The 22,486-nt window shown below is 47.8% G+C and overlaps 1 protein-coding gene across 1 annotated transcript in view; it reads right to left on the reverse strand.

The window, feature by feature from the left end:
• Nucleotides 1–22,486, reverse strand: part of CSMD2 (CUB and Sushi multiple domains 2) — a 594,848-nt gene that overhangs the window by 361,647 nt on the left and 210,715 nt on the right. Inside the window, exon 5 of the mRNA XM_027615123.2 lies at nucleotides 11,622–11,829. Within this exon, the coding sequence (XP_027470924.1) occupies nucleotides 11,622–11,829 (208 nt within the window). The remainder of the gene's footprint in view (nucleotides 1–11,621; nucleotides 11,830–22,486) is intronic.

The following is a 22,486-nucleotide window of genomic DNA, read 5'->3' on the forward strand; positions in this document are numbered from 1 at the left end:
TGGCCAAGTGACTTGCATAATTTAAGATCCTTTCTAGCACTGATCAGCCTGCTCTGGCCAAGCAGTTTGCTGATTAATTATTAATCAGACTGAGTTTAGGATGAATAATCAGCAAGAGTCAGGGCTAATTTGCAAATGTCCCCCAAGAAGGTTATCACTTAAAATACTTGGTGGAGAGGCTCGATGTTAACCTTTGCAATTAGCCACAGGACATTGGTACTGGTGAGACAGAAGTAGGTCTCTCCTCCTACAAGCCAATCTTGGACACCTACTAAGTGCCAAGCACTGCATTTGGGGCTTTTCAAGGTTCTGCAGGCAGTGGAGGGGCAGGGGAAGCGCAAAGAAAAGAGACACATGTAAGCAAGCAAGAAAATATCTGGTATTGACAAATGCCTAAAATAAAACCAGATGCTGGGATAGTGAGCAAGGGTTACTTTAGATTGTGTGCATAGGGAAGGCCTTTCTAAAGAGGGAAGATTTATTTATTTATTTTTTAAAGATTGTATTTATTTGAGAGAGAGAGCACGAGCAGGGAGGGGCAGAAGGAGAACAATAGCCGACTGCCTGCTCAGCAGGGAGCCCGATGCAGGACTCGATCCCAGGACCCTGGGATCATGACCAGAGCCTAAGGCAGATGCTTAACCAACTTAACCAACCACTCAGGTGCCCCTAAAGAGGGAAGATTTAAATTGAACTTTTGCATTTCAAAAAAGCTGGGTCCTTAAAAAAAAACCAAAAAAACAAAAAAAAAAACTTTGAAGGAAGAGAATCTTAAGCCCTGGGAAGAGCTAGTGCAGAAGGCCTAGGAGGAAGTCTGCTTAGCCCACCGAGAGACAGGAGGAAGGCGAGTGTAGCCGAGGCACAGTGAGGGGTGTGAGTGGTAGGAGGGAAGTCAAGGAGGTGGGCAGTGACCCAATAACATAGAGTCTTGTTGTAGGATTTTATTCTAAGTGCAATGGGAAGTCGTTAGCAAGCCTTAAACAAGGGAGACATGATTTGATGTATATAAACATCAGTCACCCAACTTACTGCATGGAGAATGGGTTACAAGGGGCAGAAGCAGGGAGACAAGGCCACTGAGCAGCCAGAAATACTGGGGCATAGAATGGGCACGGACAGCTTCCTCTTGGGAGCAGACAGAGCTGGAGAAGGCTGGGCAGAGGACAGGTTAGGGGTGAGGAGGGAATGAGAAACCAATGTCCACGGACAGAAGAATGAATAAACAAAATGTGATATATAATACCACAGAGTATTATTCAGCCATAAAAGGGAAGAGAATTCTGGGATGTGCTATAATATGGATGAACCTTGACAACAATCTAAGTGAAATAAGCCAACACAAAAGAACAAATACTGTATAATTCCACTTATATGAGGTCCCTAGACCAGTTAAATTCATAGAGACAGAGAAGTGGTTCTCAGAGGACGGGAGCAGATGGGGTGTTACTCAGTGGGGACAGAGAGGTTCAGTCTGGGAAGGTGAAAAATGTTCTAGAATTGGAGAGCTGTTGGTTGTACAACCATGTGAAGGTACTTAATGCCACTTAATTGTAAACTCAGAAATGGTTAAAATGGCAAATTTTATGTACATTTTACCACAATAAAAAATATCTGCTTCAAAGTGTTCATTTTGAGATTCCTGTTAAAATTTTGAGATTCCTGTTACTATATATATATATATATATATATATATATATATATATATATATATATATGGAGCCCAGAGGGTCCCTCCAGCCTAGACATTAAAGTTGAGTGCCACTGGCATAGAAATAAATGATAATGAAAGCCAAAATGTGATTTGTTGAGGTTACCTGGAAAAGAGAGTAAATGGAGAAGAGGAGGTTTCCAGGAGCCTGGGCAGTCCGCATGTGAGGGCAGGCCAGAGGCTGGAAGGTGGAGGAGACAGACAAGGAGATGGAGCAGGACTGGCCACAGGTGGCTAGCTGTGCAGCTCCATGACAGCCAAGGGAAGGGAACAGTTCAAGGACAGATGACCGGTGTCGTGTGCTGCCAAGAGGCCAAGTCAGGTGACAAGGGAGAAGCCACCCTGGATTTGGCAATCCAGAGGTCACTGGCAATCTTCTCGAGGTCAGCTTTAGTGGCAGGTGGGGCAGACACAGAAAGGGTCCATTTCCAATAACTGGCAGCAGCTGCGTGGGAATGAGAAATGGGATTTTGGGGCGTGCTGCTTTTGTTTTGATTTTAGACAGTGGATACTAGAACATGTCTCTATGCTGTTAGCAATGTTCAAGAGAGAAGAAAAAAATAATGGATGCAAGAAAAAGGAGATGAATTTAGCAGGGAAGTCTGGGGAAGAGGAGGTCTAGAACATAAAGGGAGGGGCTGGCCTTTGACAGGAGCCTGGGTCATCCTGAAAGATGAGGTGTGGCAGAGAGATACTGACTCACCAACACTTTCACCTGCTCATCACGTTTCCAGGCTTCTTTGCAGCTAGGCTGGACCACATGGTGATTTCTGGCCAATGAAATACATGAGTGATATGTATCAGATCTGGGCTGGGGCAATGAAAAGCACGTGCTAGGTTCTCCACTCTTCTTCCCTACCATGGCATTGGAGAAGGCCACACATTCCAGATGGTGCATCTATAAGACCATGGAACTTCCATGAGCCTGGATACCCACCTGCATTATTACTATGTGGATCAGAGCCACTCTGGACTGACCCATGGCAGACAGGTCACATGAGTGAAAAAGAAACCTTTGAGGTATTATACCATTGAGTTTTAAGGTTAATGAAGCTCAAAGAAGGAAGTGGCAAGAGTTGAGGCCGGGGTGACAGGCAAGGGTTGGATCAAACAGGGCCTTATCAGTGGCTGGAATTTTATCCCACAGACAATGGAAAATGATTGAAAGTTTTTGCCTGGGGCTTAGCATGTCAGATCTGTATTTTAATTAAACCATTTTGGTACCAGTGGGGAGTGCCAAGAGGCTGGGAGATTAGTCAGGAGGTTATTACAACTCACAAAGAAGAAAAGATGAGGGGTTGAACTGGGGGAGTGGCAGTAAAGATGGAAAAATATGTTATAGGAGGTACATGGGGAGAACTCCAAGAACAGGGAGGATTCCCAGATTTCTGGAAGACTTGGTGGAAGGTGATACCATCAACTAAGAAAGCAAACAAACTCTGCCCATTTTAGTAGTCAATGATGAGTGACGTTGAGACATGCTGACTCGGGGACATTGGTAGACATCAAGGTGGAGACGTCCCACAGCTAGTAGGCTCTACAGTTTGATGCTCAGTGGGAGGCCAGGCTGGGGAGCCAGATCTGGGAGTTCTAAAAAACAGGTGGTACCTGAAACCGTGAGAGCAGATAAGAGTACCCCAGGAGAGCGTATGGAATGGGAAGAGCGGTAAGGCAAGCGCAGAGTCTTGGGGACATCAAAGGAAACAGAGAAGGAATGGTCAGAGAGGTCCAAGAAGCATCAGAGAGAGCAGCATAAAACAAAGAGAATGTTCTAAAAGGAGAGAATAACCAACAAGTTAAGAGAATGAAGAAGTGCCAGTAAGAGGAGACCTGAAGACCATCTCATGGATTTGGCACTGGAAGTGGTTAGCGATGGGGTGAGGGGTGGGTCTCTGATGATGATCCTAATATGAATGGTTTCAGAGGAAGGCTGGGGATAGAAGCCATGGAGAAGTAAGTGAGGAATTAATGTGGAGAGAGGACTTCGAGGCAGATCACTCGTCTGAGACCTTGGATGAGAAGTTCCCAGAGGGGATAGGGTTCTCCTTGAAGCCTCCCACTTTTCAAGCCAACTTGGCCCTCTTGCTTCCCAGATGATGAAATCTGCTGAGTTCAACAGTGATCATCGGCCATTTCCTCACATTGTCAAATGCTGGTTTTCTGTATGAATCCTGCTTCCCTGGTGGGTCTGGGAGTGTCACACACTGGGCCCCTCAGCCACCAAATGAGGGCCAGCTGGGATGAAGGAAGTAGAGGCTCAGGGTTAGAACCAAGGGTTTAGGTCAGGCTCAGGAAGCCAGAAAATGTTGTAGGAGCAAGAGACAGGCAAAATCAAGATGAACCACGGGATAAGTGAGGCCAAGACTTGAGTAGAACAAACTTTTATGGTCAAGCTTCATGAAAACAGAGACCAGGACTGGGGTCTTAAACATTCTGAATGAACTGATGTCATTCTGGAAGGCAGGTTTTGCCAGAATGAGAGGTCTCTGGAAGGGCCCGGAACAGTTCCTTCCATCTGTCTTAGTGGCACCATCAGGCATCTGGCAGCTCCTCAATAGAGAGAGGTCGAAAAGAGCATCTTGTCTGGTGCCCTTCCCAGTCCTGGCCCGGGGCCCCTGTGCAGACGACGTACTTAGTACAAACCTGTTGCATGCAGTCAGATCCACGGGGGGCAGGACAGCTGCCTGACCCTCACTTCCCACGCAGAGAACTTGGCCAAATCACAAGCTCTGGAGCCGAGTCACTGTGCCAACAGTGGACAACCCCAGCTCACTTCCTGCTCCTTCAGCTGCAGCTTTTGTTCTCTTTCTGAGAGCAAGTTCTCAGAGGCTCAGGGGAGTGAGGAAGTCACGTTGGTGCTCCGTGGAGAGCGCAGAAGGCGCAGCCCGGACTCTGCAGACGTGTTCTGCCAGTGGCGTGCTAGGGCACTAATCCTTTCCTACTGCTCAGCAGTGGGGCTGGGAATGCTATTTCCAACTCTTGAGAGATAGGGGAGATGACATTTTAAAGGGCTGGTTATTTATGGCCTGGCTCCTGATGGATACAACAGATGCAATTTCATGGGCTCCATCAGAAGAGAACAGCTTCTTGGGGTGGCTGAAAGCATTGTGATGTGGCAGGGAAGGAGGGTGAAGCAAGGGCCTCAGGACCCCACAGGAAGGCGGGAGGTTCTGCGTCTCGGCTGGAATAGGCTTATCCCCCTCCCAGCTCCAAGTGCCACTGGGTTCAGCAGCCTTGGTCATGCACCATCTTAGCTGCTTCCTGAGCTTCTCTGCCAGCTTGAGACCTTGACCCTGCCTTGTTCTTGATGTTCAAACAAACCAAAATCCCAGAGGACAGGCATTAGGCTCATGACACTCCCATGTATGAAGTTTAAGGACATATAGGGCGCTGTGATGATGGACTTTTTCAGGTGCAATCCCCTCTGCCCTGAATGCTGATCCCTGAGTCCTTCCCATGGTGGCTCTTTCTCAGTAGTCAGGTCTCAACATAAATCTGACCCCCTCCGAGAGGCCTCCCCTGACCACTTCATATTGATAGGGCCCCACTGCTCCTAGTCCTCATCCGGTTCATTTCCTTCATGACAGTCAACACAAGGCATTTTACATTTATTTTGTGATTTTTATTAATGTCAATCTCTGCCAGGTAGACCAGAAGTCCCACAAAGGCAGAGGCTTTATCTGCCTCCTCCAGTACTATAGTCCCATGCCAAGCCCAAGGTTGGCAACAGAAGCCCTAAGTAGTCTGCTTGAATGAATAAATCATGGTGGAAGGTGTTGGTAATAAAGACGAAGTCGGTAAGGGTGACCATGATGATGGAGATACTGCCAAGGATGATGGTGCTGGTGCTGCTCCTGACAGTGACTTCTCAAGGCCCTGCCACGGTATTTAGCCCAACTCCAAGCTTTCCAGGCCTCGCTATCGATTCCCCCTGACCATCTCCACTAGAGAGCCTCAAAAGCCTGTAGGTCAGCACTCAAGGGCACCTGTGTCCCTGTCCCCAAGCCCTGCTCCTTCTGCTGTGTCCCTCCTACCACAGTCAGCCAGCCAGGAACCTGGGAGTCAACACAGACTCTCCCCTCTCTCCATTCCTCCTTTCTAATGAACCCCCCAAAACAGCTGATTCTGCATCTGAGATGTTTCTTGAGGTCACCCCCTCCTCTCCATCCCTTCACAGCTGCCCTAATTCAAGGCTGGATTATCTCCTGCCTGGGTGGTCACGAAAACAGTTTTATCACTGGTTTCCGAGCCTTCCAGTTGGAGCCAATTAAAATTCAGAGTAATTGCATTACTTCTCCGCTTAGAACACTTCCACAGCCTGTTACAGTGTTTGGAATTCTCTCCCAGCTTCTGAACACGGGACAAGATTCTCCCGGACCCATGGTCTCCCTGCGCTCACCCTGCACCCCCCTGCAGTGCCTCCAATACACCAAGGCCCTTTCCTGCTCCGAGACCGTGGTAAACTCCTGCAACTCAGTTGAATTTAAAAGTCACCCCCTCTGGGGCTCATTGATCAGAGTCCTTCCAGCAGCCCCTCCCATCATGACAGGAAAACATCATCTTCTCTGTGACTCAGTTTGCCTTTGGTGAACCACCCTCCTCCAATCCCCATCCGGGAGCTTGAGCAGGACAGAGTCACGCGACCTAGGCCTGGCCCGAGAGAACACTCACAGTGCATCTTAGGGCTTTTGTGGGACCCACCAGGAAAGAGAAGCTTCCTTTTTGCTGGGATTGCTAAACCAACAGAATGCACGAAGCTGCATTTCCATCATGGGGAAAGCATGCCTGAGGAAGCCAACACATAAGAGAGCAAAGCTGTGGGAGGGAGAGAAATAGATTCTGATGGTATTATTTGCATACCTTGATCCAGCAGTCCCTGAAGCCAATCCCTCGGCTTTTCAGTTACAGAAGCCAGCACATTCCCTTTTTAGCTTGAGTCAGCTGGAGGTGGGTTTCTATTTCTTGAACCAAAAGAATACTAACTATTACATTTCTCTTTTCAGTCTCCACGGGAGCTTCTTTACACCTTTTAGAAAAGCCCCTAACATAGGATATTGTCAAGCATTTAATTATAGTCTGCCTCTTCGCCCTGACTGTGAGCTCCAGGGTCCGGCATGATGCATGGCTATTACATAAATGGGGATAAATAATTCCTTGGGGACGGGCCTGTGTCTTTGTCTCCCCAGCACCTAGGAGAGCCTAGTTCCTAGAAGGCTCTCAATAAATGATTACTGAAAATAAATAGGGGAAAAGTAACAAAGAACGTAAATGATCTAAACCAATGGTTTGATGAAGTACATGCGAATGAGTAAATAAATGAATAGTTATTATTAACAAATCCCCGTTGGCATGCTGTTCTCATTCTAATTATATCTGGATCTAATGACTCCTGAATGAAATATCTAGTTAAAAGTCGCTGAGATCAAATGGTTCTAGTTGGCTCAAATTTCATGGGTAAAATGCTTAATAATTAAAACAAAGTCTTTCAAAGAGGAAAAAGACTGTTGCTAGCAAAATTATCAAGCTGAATGTCTGTAAAGTGGATGGGAACTTTTGTACTTCTACCTATAAAAAAAACAAAAGCAAAAAAGGAAGGGGAACAAAGGAAAGAAAAACCCTCAAAGCTGGATCCAGAGAGGAGGCTGAACCTGCTCTCCAGGGAAATTCTCTTTCTAGAAACAGCCCAAGAGTATTGGGCAGCCCCAAGTGGCAGGAGATCCAGACAGTCCAGCAGGTTCTCTTGCATTGTTCTCCAGGAGGAGGAGCCACTGAGGCTCAGAGGCAGACGGTAGAACCCCAGTGTGGGTGCAGTGGAGAGAGTCCTGGGACCACTTCCTGGCCCTGCACCTCAGGGATCAGGGCAGCTCCCATGTTGGGTAGGATGCCCGGCAGCAGCCCTAGGATGATGCTCTCCCTGTCCCCTTCTCTCCCATATCCAAATGGTACCCACCCTTCGAAGCCTGTCTCCAATGCAGCCCCTGCCTTGAGGCCTTGGTCCTCCCACCTGAGGGCAGCATTCTCTTCTGGAGCCCTGCAGCGTGCCCTCCTTTCCTTCCCTACTTCAAAGGTTTGGTGGAGGCAAGTCTGTCACATAGAAGTCCATGGGGGCTTGGCTAGGGGTGTGGGGACATAGAGAATGGGCAGGGAGATCGCAAATGATCTGAGTGAAACAAATAAAGAATGGAAGTCCAAGTATACTGAAGGGGGCAGGGAAGAGAGGATGGGAATCACTGGTAGAGACTGACCGCGGGGGTGACAATCAAGAAGCTGGAGGGGGAGGGTTCTAGGATCTGCACAGAAATCCCACAGGTGGGAAGGAGCTCTGAACTCCTTCCACCAGCCTCCCCACCACAAACACACCCCCTGCGGCTGGCCCTTTGGCCGGCCCCCAGGAAAAGGGTGGCTTCGGTTCTGAGCATGGGTCAGGCCTTGCCTGTCGTCCCTGTTACAGGACGAAACTGTACACCCCCCCCCCACCCCGGGAGGGAAGGAGAGAAGCAGAGAAAGAGAAGGAGCAAAGGAGAGAGGAAGGCCCAACGGAACTCTGCGGCATCATCGATTAGAGCCAGCGAGAGGGTGCCAGGCAGAGATGTGCTTCCCCTCTGGGTCTGGGACAGTGGTCTCCTGAATGTCTTCTCCAGATTCTCTGCCCCTTCTCCCCAACTCTGCAGGCCCCCTCTAGGCAGGCACTGTGCCTGACCCCCAGCCAAGTCCCCCTGCTCCTAGCCCTGCCCAGAACAGCCACTATTACCACATTGGTCCACCTTCCTCTTCAGCTTTTCTTTAAAGACTCATTAACCCGGCAAAATAAAAAATGATCAACCCTCTATTTCCCTAATTGTTTGGAAATTTTACTGGTCGGTGAAATCCAAACAACCGGAACCCCTAATGAAAACTCTCCTGCTTGTATCCCACAGGGGGAGGAGAAGAGTGGGGAAACTGAGTCAGGAACATCCCATGCCACCGCCCCCCCCCCCCCCGCCCCGCCCCACCATCCTCAATCAAGTGGGAATCTGCCATCTGGGAAAGAGGTAGTGGATTTTTTTTTTTCCTTTCAAAGCTGCCTCTATCTTCTCAATAGGTGAAGGGATGCCCAGTTGTTCACATTCATGTTTTCTAACAGGATCTGCAGTTTTTCTATGACTTGGCACAGCCCTCAAGAAAACATCCTAAAATCTTAATGCACGGCGATATAAAGCAGCATCCTCATAAACCAGCAGCATCACATTTTCACAGGAATCCAGGGATCCATAAAGGACAGGGGCAGGCGAGAGCGCGAGTCCTCTGCACACACATCCTGAACCTCCAAGTTTGTTTATCAGTAATTGCTATGCAAGTATAAATTAGAAAAACAAATGCATCCTGCCTAGAAATGGTGACACCAACCCTGTAAATAATTATAATTTAATCTTATAGCGAAGAGTTCTGAATGACTCCCCTAATGATTTCCTCTGCTTAATTCCTTCCCCACTGAGTGAACTTAATAGGAAAAGGAATAGTCTTTCAGATTTGTTTCACTCCAGAAGTTTGGACAACGTGTGGATTCACACCTGGGCGGGGGCAGAAGCTGTGGGATACCATTTGGCGCACAGATAAACAAGGGAGTCGAAGAGGCCTTGGGACTAGAAGAGACAGAACTGGCAGGCCTATTCATCTTGGCAACTGTTTACAGAAGCGAAAACTTGGGAACGACCTAATAAGAGATCCAATGAGTAAACCCTTGCCGGTCTGACGAGGGAATGCCCCACAGTCGTGGCAAGCCTTCACAAACGTAAGGTGCGTGACGGAACGTGCTGTCATGGCTACAACGATGGCCTTCCACGTCTAACTGACTTGGGGTCAAATCCTGGCTCTGCTCCTTACTAGCTGTGTGACTTCAAGCAAGTGACACAACCTCTCTGGACCTCATTTTCCTCATCTGTAAAAGGAGGAAGAGGATCCTACCTACTTCACAGAGTTTCTATAAGGAAGAAATGAAATTCCAGCCGTAAGAGCTTTAGAACCAGCCTGCGACACATTGGTAACAAATGCTCAACAAATGATGCTTATTATTATGCCTCTTATGTTTTGGAAGCATCTGCGATAATATAGGGAAATTTTTCATTATAAAATGCTAAGTTAAGAATATATAACCACAGATAGATTTTAGGATCCTAATTTTGCAATATTAAAACATATATAAATAGCCAGCTAGCTTGATCCAAGCAAAGCGAAAAAAGGCCGAAGGGGAGTACATCAAACTCTTAATATTTCATATTCATTTCTCAATGCCTTTTTATGTTTTCTATAAGAAGCAGCTGTGTTACATTTACAGTCACAAAAACAGGTATTTAACAAAAAGAGGCAGGGGACGGAGGGCCTCAGGCTGGCAGGGCACTGAGGTCCCAGTGCAGAAGGGGGACACCCAGGCTTTTGTCCCCACTCCTAGCACCACATGCCCAGCCCCTGCCCCAGACTATTGACAGCACAGCCACCTACCCACAGCTGTCTGTTTTTGGCTCACATGTGCTTCTCTCAACTCCCCATTCAGGGGAGTGAATGATCTGGCCAAGTTCACTCAACAAGCTTATGACACCAAGGTCTTCTGACTCCCAGGTCGGATTGCCTTCCACCGTACCAGGAGATTTGAGTTCTCGGGGCTACACCGGTCCCCGAATCTCCAAGTCCATACTGGGAAGATTTCAGTTCCCATTCTATCTCCCTGAAATAGTCAAACTTGGTTCCTACTGTGGGTTTGTCTGGTTTTCTCACCCTCCAAGGACCTTCTCTTACACAGCTGATGTTTCTACCATGTGGCATGACACCTTGTCTGAAAGAGGTATTCAACAAATGTGCCCCTGCCTCCTGTTTGCTTCCTCCCCCTCCCTTCCTCCCACTCACACTGACTGCCACGTCTCCTTCCCACGCACTGTCCTCCCCTGACTCTCAGAGTCCTCGGGGACACCTCCTCTGCCCTCCTCCCCTGAGCCGCAATGAAGCCTGCAAGATGCCCCCCTATCTTATCTGAAGCAAATCTTGACACACCCTTTTGTGGGCACCTGAGGTGCGGACACAGGTCCCCCTGCGCCCTCATCCTGATAACACAGCCACGAGGAGACGACAAGAGAATATTCTAACCCTATACCATCATTCAAGGCTTGTCACCCAGACAGGAAGCTGGACACTTCTGGAAGCCAACCTCCGCTCAGGCATGTCCTAAGGATCTAAGTCTGGGACAGTACGAGCAACTAAGGCTGAGAAGTCGCGTCATCCTTCTCCTCCTGAATCCATCAACACAGAGTCTCCATGGCGAGTAGAGCAAGCCAGAACGACAGGGAGAAGGTTAGTCCTTCCCATCAGAAACCCAGACGTAACGCCTTGCCCGGTGCAGGGCCCTGGGAACTGCCACTTAACGATTCTGTTCCCTTTGTTGGATGCTAGAATATGCCCTCCACAATTGCAACTGTACTTCAGTCATTGCACTGAGACCCGTGGCCTGAGAAACAGGATGTCCATGGCCTGAGAAACAGGACATTTTTAGACTCAGTGCAAGTCACTCCCCCAAGGCCCAACACGAAATTCTTCAGCAAGGGTATACTTCAAATCAGATACCAAAATCATTGTAAAAATGGACCCCGGCTCTGAAAACATGCAGTGAGTTTTCATCACAATGAGAACCACACTCGTCAACTGTGGGTCCAAGATGCAGCAAAGGGGCCTCCGAGCGCAGGCCCCGCCACTGAGGAGACTGTGCATCCGGGTGAGCCCCGGCAAAGGGGCCTCCGAGCGCAGGCCCCGCCACTGAGGAGACTGTGCATCCGGGTGAGCCCCGGCAAAGGGGCCTCCGAGCGCAGGCCCCGCCACTGAGGAGACTGTGCATCCGGGTGAGCCCCAGCTTCTGGGGACCAGGGAGGGGGCAGGGCAGTGTGCTTACCACAGGGAGGAGCCTTCAGTGCCTGTGACTTCCAGAAAGTCGTACCCGTCCTCCAGCTGGAAGTCGATAAAGACCAGGGCGATGGTATCTCCCAGCTCTGCCAGGATGGTCCACGTGCAGTCGGCATTGTTGTGGTACTCCGACGGGAAGTGGGGGCTAGAGATGATGCCACTCTGACCCCGCAGCGTCCCCCCGCAGGCATCGTCAGCTGTGGGCACAAAGACAAGGGGCTCACGTGAGCTGGTCTTGTTCTCAGGCCCTGGCACTCATGGGCTTCACCCAGGACAGGCAGGAAGGGTCCCAGCATGGGACACACAGGCAAGGTGGGCCGAGAGCCGAGTCCGACCTGGCCTAAGAATAAAGCTGCCAGAGACTTCCATCGCCCTTACCATTCGCCAGGCCCTGTTCTGAGAATTTCAGATCTGACTGTCCTCACTGAACAGACGAGGAAACCGAGGCACAGGGAGGTCATGTCACCTACTTAAGGTCACACAGCCACAGAGCTGTGACTGAACTCTGACATTCAGGGCACCTTCGGGGTGCCACACATCCTGCTGTGTCATGAGCAAGGAAGGACTCAGCTCTCACCCTTACTGCCACGGTCACCGCTGTGGGGAACAGAACATTTCTTCCCACCTGATCTTAGGAAGCCTCCAATGTGGGGAAACAAAACGAAAACGCAACACAGATCCCCGGGGCGACACTCAGAAGGGCTGCCTGGCCAGACCTCTGCGATCCTCCGTCCTACCCTTGTCTGTGGGCCGACTCTGTTCTCACGCCATGCACGGTCAGCCTGCTGCCCTTCACCCACACTGCTCCCTTGGCCTAGGATGCCCTCTTGAGGCCCGACTCCAATGCCGCCTCTTGGGAGAGCCTCATGCCCTCCAGTGTTTAGGGACTGCTCTCTCCGCTGGGCTGCAACACGTCCGACGGTAGACATGGTACATTGCCCTGTCCAAGAGACCCATTCATCCGTCTGTCTGCCACACCGGTTCTGAGCTCCGCTGGGAACCTCCAAGGGCAGGGACCGCATTTTACTCCTCCTGCCACACAACCTGGCAGTCACACCACTCTGGCTGAAAGCCCCAGTTGAGGCTTGATGTTCCAAAAAAATGATCTGGGGAACATGCTCTGACATCGAATAGTTAAGAGGCCTGGCTTCGGAATTATTGCAGACGGCAATCTGAATCCTTTCCCTGCTGCTCACTAGCTGGGCGGTGTAAAGGAAGTCATCCAAACCCTAAGCCTGTTGTCCTGGAGCCTGTATGCACGCGAGTGAGTGTAGTACACTTAGCATGTGTTGTTAGAGGCAGGACTACGTGGGGAAGGAAGGAGAAAGGCAGTAGCCATGTTCCAACGTGTGCCAGAGGCAGCCTAGTGACAATAATGAAAGCTCTTATTTCTTGAGCACTTAAACTACACCAAGCACCATTCTAACGATGCTATGAATTTCATGTAGTCCTTACTTTGACCCTGTAAAGAATCATTCCCATTTTGCAGCTAAGGAAACCAAGGCATGCAGAGATTCAGGCGTTTGCCACAGGTGACACAACTCATAGTGACTGAAGGAGCTGGAATTCTAAGCCTGATTCCAGGGCCTGTGCCCTTAACCAATACAGCCTCCCATCTCCCAGGAGTACAGTTCATACTTGGAAGACACAGATAAAACAGCAAATTACTTTGCTTGGGTGAGTCAGTTTGGGAAAAGTTAACAGAGGAAATGCCCTTAGAGCTAGGTTTTGAAGGATGAATAGGAGTTCTCTAGATAGAGAAGAAAGGGAACGGCATTTAAGAAAACAGGGAGACGAATGTCATAAGCCCAGAAGCACAAAGGCACACGGCATGCCTAAGATAAGTGGTTCTAGATGGCTTATCACAGAGCAAACCGAGAGGAATGGTGGGTGATAGTACTGGAAATGGAAAAGGAGCCACATGACAGAGAACACTGGGCCAAGAAGATTTGGAAGCAGCGGACTATATTGGAAAGAAAATGGATTTGGGGGTCAGGAAGGCCTAGATCTGAATTCAGCCTCCACAATTCCCCAGCTTCAATTCTGGCAGCTTCATTTGGCTTTCCTGTACGATGGTTTGCTCGGATAACTGAATGGGATCATTAACGGGACAGTGCCTAGTGTCAGCCAGTGGCTGGCCCATGTAGATGCCCAACAAGTACTAAGTTCTCCTTTTCCTTCCACTTCATCTTGGGAATCAAAGGTAGTGAAGGAATATGATTGAGTTTGCATTTTAGAAAGATCACTGGGGCCATGGCACAGAGGAGGTCTGAGTCAGGGGAGTGGGCAGGATGCTTTTGGTAGGACATAGTCACCAAAGTCCAGGGGAAGCCAGATGACATCAGAGCTGAGGCCATGGGGACTGCAGGAAGAGCGCTGATTTCGGAGAGATTTAAGAAGCAGAATCTACAGGCTTTGGCAGTTGGGAGGGATGAGCTCCCGGTTTGGGGCATGAGAATCTGGATGAATGAAATGTACCTCCTGTGACAGGGAACCCAGGAGAAGGGTACCTTGTGGTGGGGAAGGCAAGCAGGAGTCCAGTTTTGGATCCCGGGGCTGAGTGTTTATGTGGGATGTCCTGCTGGAGAGACTGAGCTGACAGCTGCATATGCAGAAGCAGTGTGGGATGGAGGTCAAGGTGAGTTCATCCGGGGGTCCTGAACTATTCTCACAATGTCATTGTACAGGGTCAAGATCTATTTCAAGAGAATGAGCCTATTTCCAAATGCCAACTCTTAGCGTGAAGAGGTTGTCTTAATCATCAAAGCCTGGATGAGTGGCAGTGGCAGTGGGAGGAAGAGAAGGAACAGAAGGGTTCAGGAGCCAGGCAGGGAAGAAGAGAAAGGACATGGTCTCCACCCGGGAGTGGCCAGCGAGGGAGAGGAGGAGGCAAGGAGGAGGTGGAGGTTTCTAACAGGGCAGCATTATGATGCTGTTTGGGTAAAGGCGGGGGGCGAAAGAGAAGCAGCTCTGCGAGACAGTGATGGCCCTCAGCACTCCCATGCTGATTATGAGCTGCTGAGGGCTAACAGGTGGCGGTTCCCACAGAGAGCACGAGCCGGGGAGCCTGCGAGGCTGGGAGTCAGCGGGATGAAGAGCAACGGCGGCTCCACGGGAGTAAAGAAGGCCCGGGAAGAGCGACATTTAATGATCAGCAGGCAGAAGCAGAGGCCCCTGAAAAGAAGAGCGGTCAGGGTCAGGCAGGAGGGGAACTCCGGGAGGGGGGATGGGGGAAGGGAGCAGTGTCAGGAGTGAGGGACGGAGTGGCAAGCCCTGGTCCACGCTGTCCCGTTTCCTCGGGCCTGTGAGTCCGGGTCAGCGTAGCAGCCGGCCATGCTGGAGGGGAGCAGGTCGTGGGGGAAGACAGTGACTCAGGCCTCTGTGTGGTGCTGGTCTTAGAAACCCAAGCAGACATCCTACACTGTTCGCAAACCTCAGCCACCCAAGCCCACCCTCGTGCTCTCCGCCCACTGACCCTGACCTTCCGGCATTTCCTTCCCAGTGTGTCGGCACCATCCACCCAGTGCCTCGTGCCAGAGGGCTGGGGTCATCAGCCCCCTCGCCCACATGCCACACCTAGCCGGAGACCAAAACCCGTCCTTCCTTGTAAGTAGCTCTTGACCGGGTCTCCCATCTACCCTGCACCTGCTCCACGTGAAGCCACGCGACCGTCCAAGTCAGCCACAGCCATGAGGCCTCCCTCCTGGTCTCCAAACATCCCTCCTGCTCCAGCCCATTATTCTTCACACAGAAGCCTGAGTGATCCTGGAAACACAGACTTGAGAACACCCCTCCTCTCTGTAAGAACCTTCAATAACTCCCACTGTCACTCATGAGAGTAGAACATCCTGTGGCTTATAAAGACGTATAGGGCCTTACTTCACACCAGTCTCTCCCCGCCCACTTCCCACCGCCACATTGGCCTCCTTCCAGCTCTTCTGATGTACCAAGCATCTCCCTGTTCCAGGACCTGGAGAGTGCCAGTTACTCTTTCTGGAAACTTCTTCCCTACCTCGTTGGGCCTGGCCGGCCCCTCCTCAGCCTTTAGGTGCCAGTCTAAGTGTCACTTCCTCAAGAATCTTTCCAGATACAGAAACCCCTTCCCCCCATCTTATGCTTTCAGAGCAGGACATACTTTCCCATAATGAATCATTTTCCCAAATTCATTGATGGGTTATGTCACTTATTTAATGTCTAGACTGTAAACTCCATGAGGGCAGGGGCCATGTCTGTGGGCAGCGAGCCTGGGCAGAGGCTGCTCGGTCACTGTGGCTGGGTGGTGTGCAGCCTGTCATGGCCCTAAGTGCCTTCTGCCATCCAGCTGCCGCCTGAGGCAGGGGCTTTGCGAAGTTCGTTCTCCATGTGAGGTGTAAGTTTCACCCGAAGGAACATCTTTTAGAACAACATACCTTTGCCTCTGGACCCAGAAGCTCGGTAGCAAGTCTCTCTTGCTGGGAAGGACAAAGGACTGTTGACATCAAGCAAAGGGTTTAATGGCGCTCGATGGAGCCTCGGGGCTACTCAGCTCAGAGGAAATGAAAATGCCTCCAACATCTACCACTTCTCTTGGCGTATGGCAGGCACTCAGTAAACAGCTGCTGAACAAGGAAATGAAACAGGACGGGGAAGCTCAGAGAGGTTAAGTAACTTCCCTAAGGTCATACAGTGGATGGCCAGTTAGGATTCCAGCCGAGTCTCTCTGGCACCAGGACTGTGGCCTCTTTCAAGACACCACATGGGGGGGGGGGGGGCGGAGCAAGATGGCGGAGGAGTAGGAGACCTGGACTTCGTCTGGCCTCAGGAATTCAGCTGAATAGGGATCAAACCATTCTGAACACCTACAAACTCAACAGGAGATCGAAGAAGAGAGTAGCAACAACTCTCTGAACAGAGAAGCGACCACTTGCTAGAAGGTAGGACGTGCGGAGAAGTGAATCCGAGGCGATATTCGGGAGGATAGACGGCGGGGGAGGGGGCCTCCGTCGGCCGCTTCTGGCAAGTGATAGAGCCGCAGAGCACAAAATCGGAACTTTTAGAAGTCGGTTCCGCTGAGGGACGTCGCTGCAGTGGCTAAGCCGGGGGGGGGGGGGGGGTGTGGAACCCTCGCGGGACAGTGTGGTCTCAGGACCCTCGGGGTCACAGAAAGACCGGGGGTGCCTGAGTGCAGCAGAGCTCCCAGGTATCGGAGCGGGGAAGCCAGCTGCAGAGACGGAGCCGAGGCGCGGGCTCTCAGCTCGGGGTTGCCATAAACTGTGATCAGTGACACAGTCGGGCCACTGAGCCTCCAGCAGGGACCCAACAAGCAGCAGAGCCGGGGAGACTCCCCTTCCTCCCCCGGGAGGAGCGGCGCGGAACTGCACCGCAGGGATCTACTGGGTTTGGAGACTCCACACGGGGTCGGGTGCCAGAGATAGAAACGCTCGGTCACAGGCCGGGTGAGCACGGAGTGCGGCCGGAGACCGGGGACAAGGGAGTGACTGCTTTTCTCTGGGGGCGCACTGAGGAGGGGGCCCCGAGTTCTCAGCTCCTCCGGGCAGAAAGTGGGAGGCCACCATTTTCACCCTGGTCCCCCAAAGCTGTACCGAGAGCTTGCCCGGAACAAAGGCTCCTGAGAGCAAACCCGAGCAGCTTGCTTAGCCCAGACCGACAAGGGCGGGGCAATTCCGCCTCCGGCAAAGACATTTGGGAACCACAGCAACAGGTCCCTTCCGCAGAAGATCAGCACGAACAGCCAGCAAGCCAAGACCAAGTTTACCGATCAAGGAGAATGGGAGAACTCCAGCGCTAGGGGAATACTGCACAAAGAATTCATGGCTTTTTACCATGATTCATTAGTTTTTCAAAGTTAATTTTTTAACTGTTTTTTGTTGTTTTTTTTGAATTTTTCTTTTTCCCTTTTTCAACCAACATCTTATCAATCCCTTTTTTAAAAAAACATTTTTTATTTTTCCTTTTTAGAGTCATATTTTGTCCCTTCATAGTAGTTACCCTTATTTTTGGCATATATATATAAGTTCTTCTCTCTTTAAAATTTTGATATACAATTTCTTCTAACAGATCAAAATATACCCTAAATCACTAGTGTATGGCTTTGTTCTAGTCTCCTGCCTGATCACAGTCTCTCCCGTTTTTTTCTTTTCTTTTTTCTTTTTTTTAAATCTTCTTTCTTCTTTCAAACAACTTCTTATCAATTCCGTTTATAAAACCTTTTGTAAGTTTCATCTTTACAGTCATCTTCCATCCCTTCATTGTATCAACCCTTATTTTGTACATATATAAGTCTTTCTTCCTTTAAAATTTTAGGAGGCACTTTCTTCTAACAGACAAAAATACACCCCAAATCTAGTGTGTGGCACTGATCTATGCACTAGCCTGCTCATATTTGATCATATTCTGTTTTTTTTGTTTTGTTCTGTTTTTGTTTGTTTTTATCTTTTTCTTTTTTTTCTCTTTCTTTTTTCTTTCTTTCCCTTTCTTTTCCCCTGGTTTCAGGTCTTTTCTGATTTGTATAGAGTATATTTGCTGGGGACGTTGTTAACCTGTTAGCATTTTGTTCTCTCATTTATCTGTTCTCCTCTGGACAAAATGACAAGATGAAAAAAATCACCTCAGCAAAAAGAACAAGAGGTAGTACCGTCAGCCAGGGACCTACTCAATACGGACATCAGTACGATGTCAGACCTAGAGTTGAGAATCATGACTTTAAAGATACTAGCTGGGCTTGAAAAAAGCGTGGAAGTTTTTAGAGAAACCCTTTCTGGAGAAATAAAAGAACTAAAATCGAACCAAGTCGAAATCAAAAAGGCTATTAATGAGGTGCAATCAAAAATGGGGGCACTAACTGCTAGGATAAATGAGGCAGAAGAGAGAATCAGCAATATAGAAGACCAAATGATGGAAAATAAGGAGGCTGAGAAAAAGAGAGAGAAACAACTACAGGATCACGAGGGCAGAATTCGAGAGATAAGCGATACGATAAGACGAAACATTAGAATAATTGGGATCCCAGAAGAAGAAGAAAGAGAGAGAGGGGCAGAAGGTATTTTGGAGAAAATTATAGCAGAGAACTTCCCTAATGTGAGGAAGGAAACAGGCATCAAAATCCAGGAGGCACAGAGAACCCCTCTCAAAATCAATAAAAATAGGTCAACATCCCGACATCTAATAGTAAAACTTATGACTCTCAGAGACAAAGAGAAAATCCTGAAAGCAGCTCGGGAGAAGAGATATGTAACCTACAATGGTAGAAACATTAGATTGGCAACAGACCTATCCACAGAGACCTGGCAGGCCAGAAAGGACTGGCATGATATCTTTAGAGCACTAAACAAGAAAAAATGCAGCCAAGAATACTATATCCAGGAAGGCTGTCTTTGAAAATAGAAGGAGAGGTAAAAAGCTTCCAGGACAAACAAAAACTAAAGGAATTTGCAAACACAAAACCAGCCCTAAAAGAAATATTGAAAGGGGTCCTCTAAGCAAAGAGAGAGCCTAAAAGCAGCATAGATCAGAAAGGAACACAGATAATATACAGTAACAGTCACCTTACAGGCAATACAATGGCACTAAATTCCTATCTTTCAATAGTTACCCTGAATGTAAATGGGCTCAATGCCCCAATCAAAAGACATAGGCTATGAGATTGGATTAAAAAACAAGACCCATCCATATGCTGTCTGCAAGAGACTCATTTTAGACCCAAAGACACCCCCACATTGAAAGTGAGGGGGTGGAAAACCATTTACCATGCTAATGGACACCAAAAGAAAGCTAGGGTGGCAATTCTTATATCAGACAAATTAGATTTTAAAACAAAGACTGTAATAAGAGATGAAGAAGGACACTATATCTTACTTAAAGCGTCTATCCAACAGGAAGATCTAACAATTGTAAATACCTATGCCCCTAACATGGGAGCAGCCACTTTTATAAGGCAATTAATAACAAAAGCAAAGAAACACATTGACAACAATACAATAATAGTGGGGGACTTCAACACCCCCTGACTGAAATGGACAGATCATCTAAGCAAAAGATCAACAAAGAAATAAAGACTTTAAATGACACATTGGACCAAATGGACTTCACAGACATATTCAGAACATTCCATCCCAAAGCAACGGAATACACATTCTTCTCTAGTGCCAATGGAACATTCTCCAGAATTGATCACATCCTAGGTCACAAATCAGGTCTCCACCGGTACCAAAAGTTTGGGATTATTCCCTGCATATTTTCAGACCACAGTGCTTTGAAACTAGAACTCAATCACAAGAGGAAAGTCAGAAAGAACTCAAATACATGGAGGCTACAGAGCATCCTACTAAAAAATGAATGGGTCAACCAGGAAATTAAAGAAGAATTAAAAAAATTCATGGAAACCAATGAAAATGAAAACACAACTGTTCAAAATCTTTGGGATACAGCAAAGGCAGTCCTGAGAGGAAAGTATATGGCAATACAAGCCTTTCTCAAGAAACAAGAAAGGTCTCAAATAAACAACCTAACCCTACACCTAAAGGAGCTAGAGAGAAAACAGCAAATAAAGCCTAAACGCAGCAGGAGAAGAGAAATCATAAAGATCAGAGCAGAAATCAATGAAATAGAAACCAAAAGAACAGTAGAACAGATCAACGAAACTAGGAGCTGGTTCTTCGAAAGAATTAACAAGATTGATAAACCCCTGGCCAGACTGATCAAAAAGAAAAGAGAAATGACGTAATCAACAAAATCATGAATGAAAGAGGAGAGATCACAACCAACAGCAAAGAAATACAAACAATTATAAGAACATATTATGAGCAACTCTATGCCAGCAAATTAGATAACCTGGAAGAAATGGGTGCATTCCTAGAGATGTATCAACTACCAAAACTGAACCAGGAAGAAATAGAAAACCTGAACAGACCTATAACCACTAAGGAAATTGAAGCAGTCATCAAAAATCTCCCAAGAAACAAAAGCCCAGGGCCAGATGGCTTCCCAGGGGAATTCTATCAGACATTTCAAGAAGAATTAATACCTATTCTCCTGAAACAGTTCCAAAAAATAGAAATGGAAGGAAAACTTCCAAACCCATTTTATGAGGCCACCATTACCTTGATCCCCAAACCAGACAAAGACCCCATCAAAAAGGAGAATTACAGACCAATATCCTTGATGAACATGGATGCAAAAATTCTCACCAAAATACTAGCCAATAGGATCCAAAGGTACATTAAAAGGATTATTCAGCATGATCAAGTGGTATTTATCCCTGGGCTGCAAGGTTGGTTCAACATCCACAAATCAATCAACGTGATACAATACATTAACAAAAGAAAGAACAAGAGTCATATGATCCTCTCAATAGATGCAGCAAAAGCATTTGACAAAGTACAGCATCCTTTCTTGATCAAAACTCTTCAGAGTATAGGGATAGACGGTACACACCTCAATATCATAAAATTCATCTATGAAGAACCCACAGGGAATATCATTCTCAATGGGGAAAAGCTGAGAGCTTTTCCCCTAAGGTCAGGAACACGGCAGGGATGTCCACTATCACCACTGCTATTCAACATAGTATTAGAAGTCCTAGCCACAGCAATCAGACAACAAAAAGAAATCAAAGGCATCCAAATCGGCAAAGAGGAAGTCAAACTCTCACTCTTTGCAGATGATATGATACTGTATGTGGAAAACCCAAAAGACTCCACCTCAAAACTGCTAGAACTCATACAGGAATTCAGTAAAGTAGCAGGACATAAAATCAATGCACAGAAATCAGTGTCATGCCTATACACCAACAACAAGACAGAAGAGAGACAAATCAAGGAGTCGATCCCATTTACAATTGCACCCAAAACCATAAGATACCTAGGAATAAATTTAACCAAAGAGGCAACGGATCTGTACTCAGAAAACTATAAAATACTCATGAAAGAAATTGAAGAAGACAGAAAGAAATGGAAAAACGTTCCATGCTCATGGATTGGAAGAACAAACATTGTGAAGACGTCAATGCTACCTAGAGCAAACTACACATTCGATGCAATCCCCATCAAAATACCATCCACTTGTTTCAAAGAAATGGAACAAATAATCCTAAAATTTGTATGGAACCAGAAGAGACCCCGAATAGCCAGAGGAATATTGAAAAAGAAAAGCAAAGCTGGCAGCATCATAATTCCAGACTTCCAGCTCTATTACAAAGCTGTCATCATCAAGACAGTATGATACTGGCACAAAAACAGACACATAGATTAATGCAACAGAATAGAGAGCCCAGAAATGGACCCTCAACTCTATGGTCAACTAATCTTTGACAAAGCAGGAAAGAATGTCCAGTGGAAAAAAGACAGTCTCTTCAACAAATGGTGTTGGGAAAATTGGACAGCCACATGCAGAAGAATGAAACTGGACCATTTCCTTACACCACACACAAAAATATACTCCAAATGTTGAAAGACCTAAATGTGAGACAGGAGTCCATCAAAATCCTAAAGGAGAACACAGGCAGTAACCTCTTCGACCTCAGCCACAGCAACTTCTTCCTAGAAACATCGCCAAAGGCAAGGGAAGGAAGGGCAAAAATGAAGTATTGGGATTTCATCAAGATCAAAAGCTTTTGCACAGCAAAAGAAACAGTCCACAAAACCAAAAGACAACCGATAGAATGGGAGAAAATATTTGCAAATGACATATCAGATAAAGGACAAGTATCCAAAATCTCTCAAGAACTTATCAAACTCAACACCCAAAGAACAAATAATCCAATCAAGAAATGGGCAGAAGACATGAACAGACATTTTTCCAAAGAAGACATCGAAATGACCAACAGACACATGAAAAAGTGCTCAACATCGCTCGGCA

Source organism: Zalophus californianus, chromosome 4 (genome assembly GCF_009762305.2).
Source record: "Zalophus californianus isolate mZalCal1 chromosome 4, mZalCal1.pri.v2, whole genome shotgun sequence".
NCBI lineage: Eukaryota > Metazoa > Chordata > Mammalia > Carnivora > Otariidae > Zalophus > Zalophus californianus.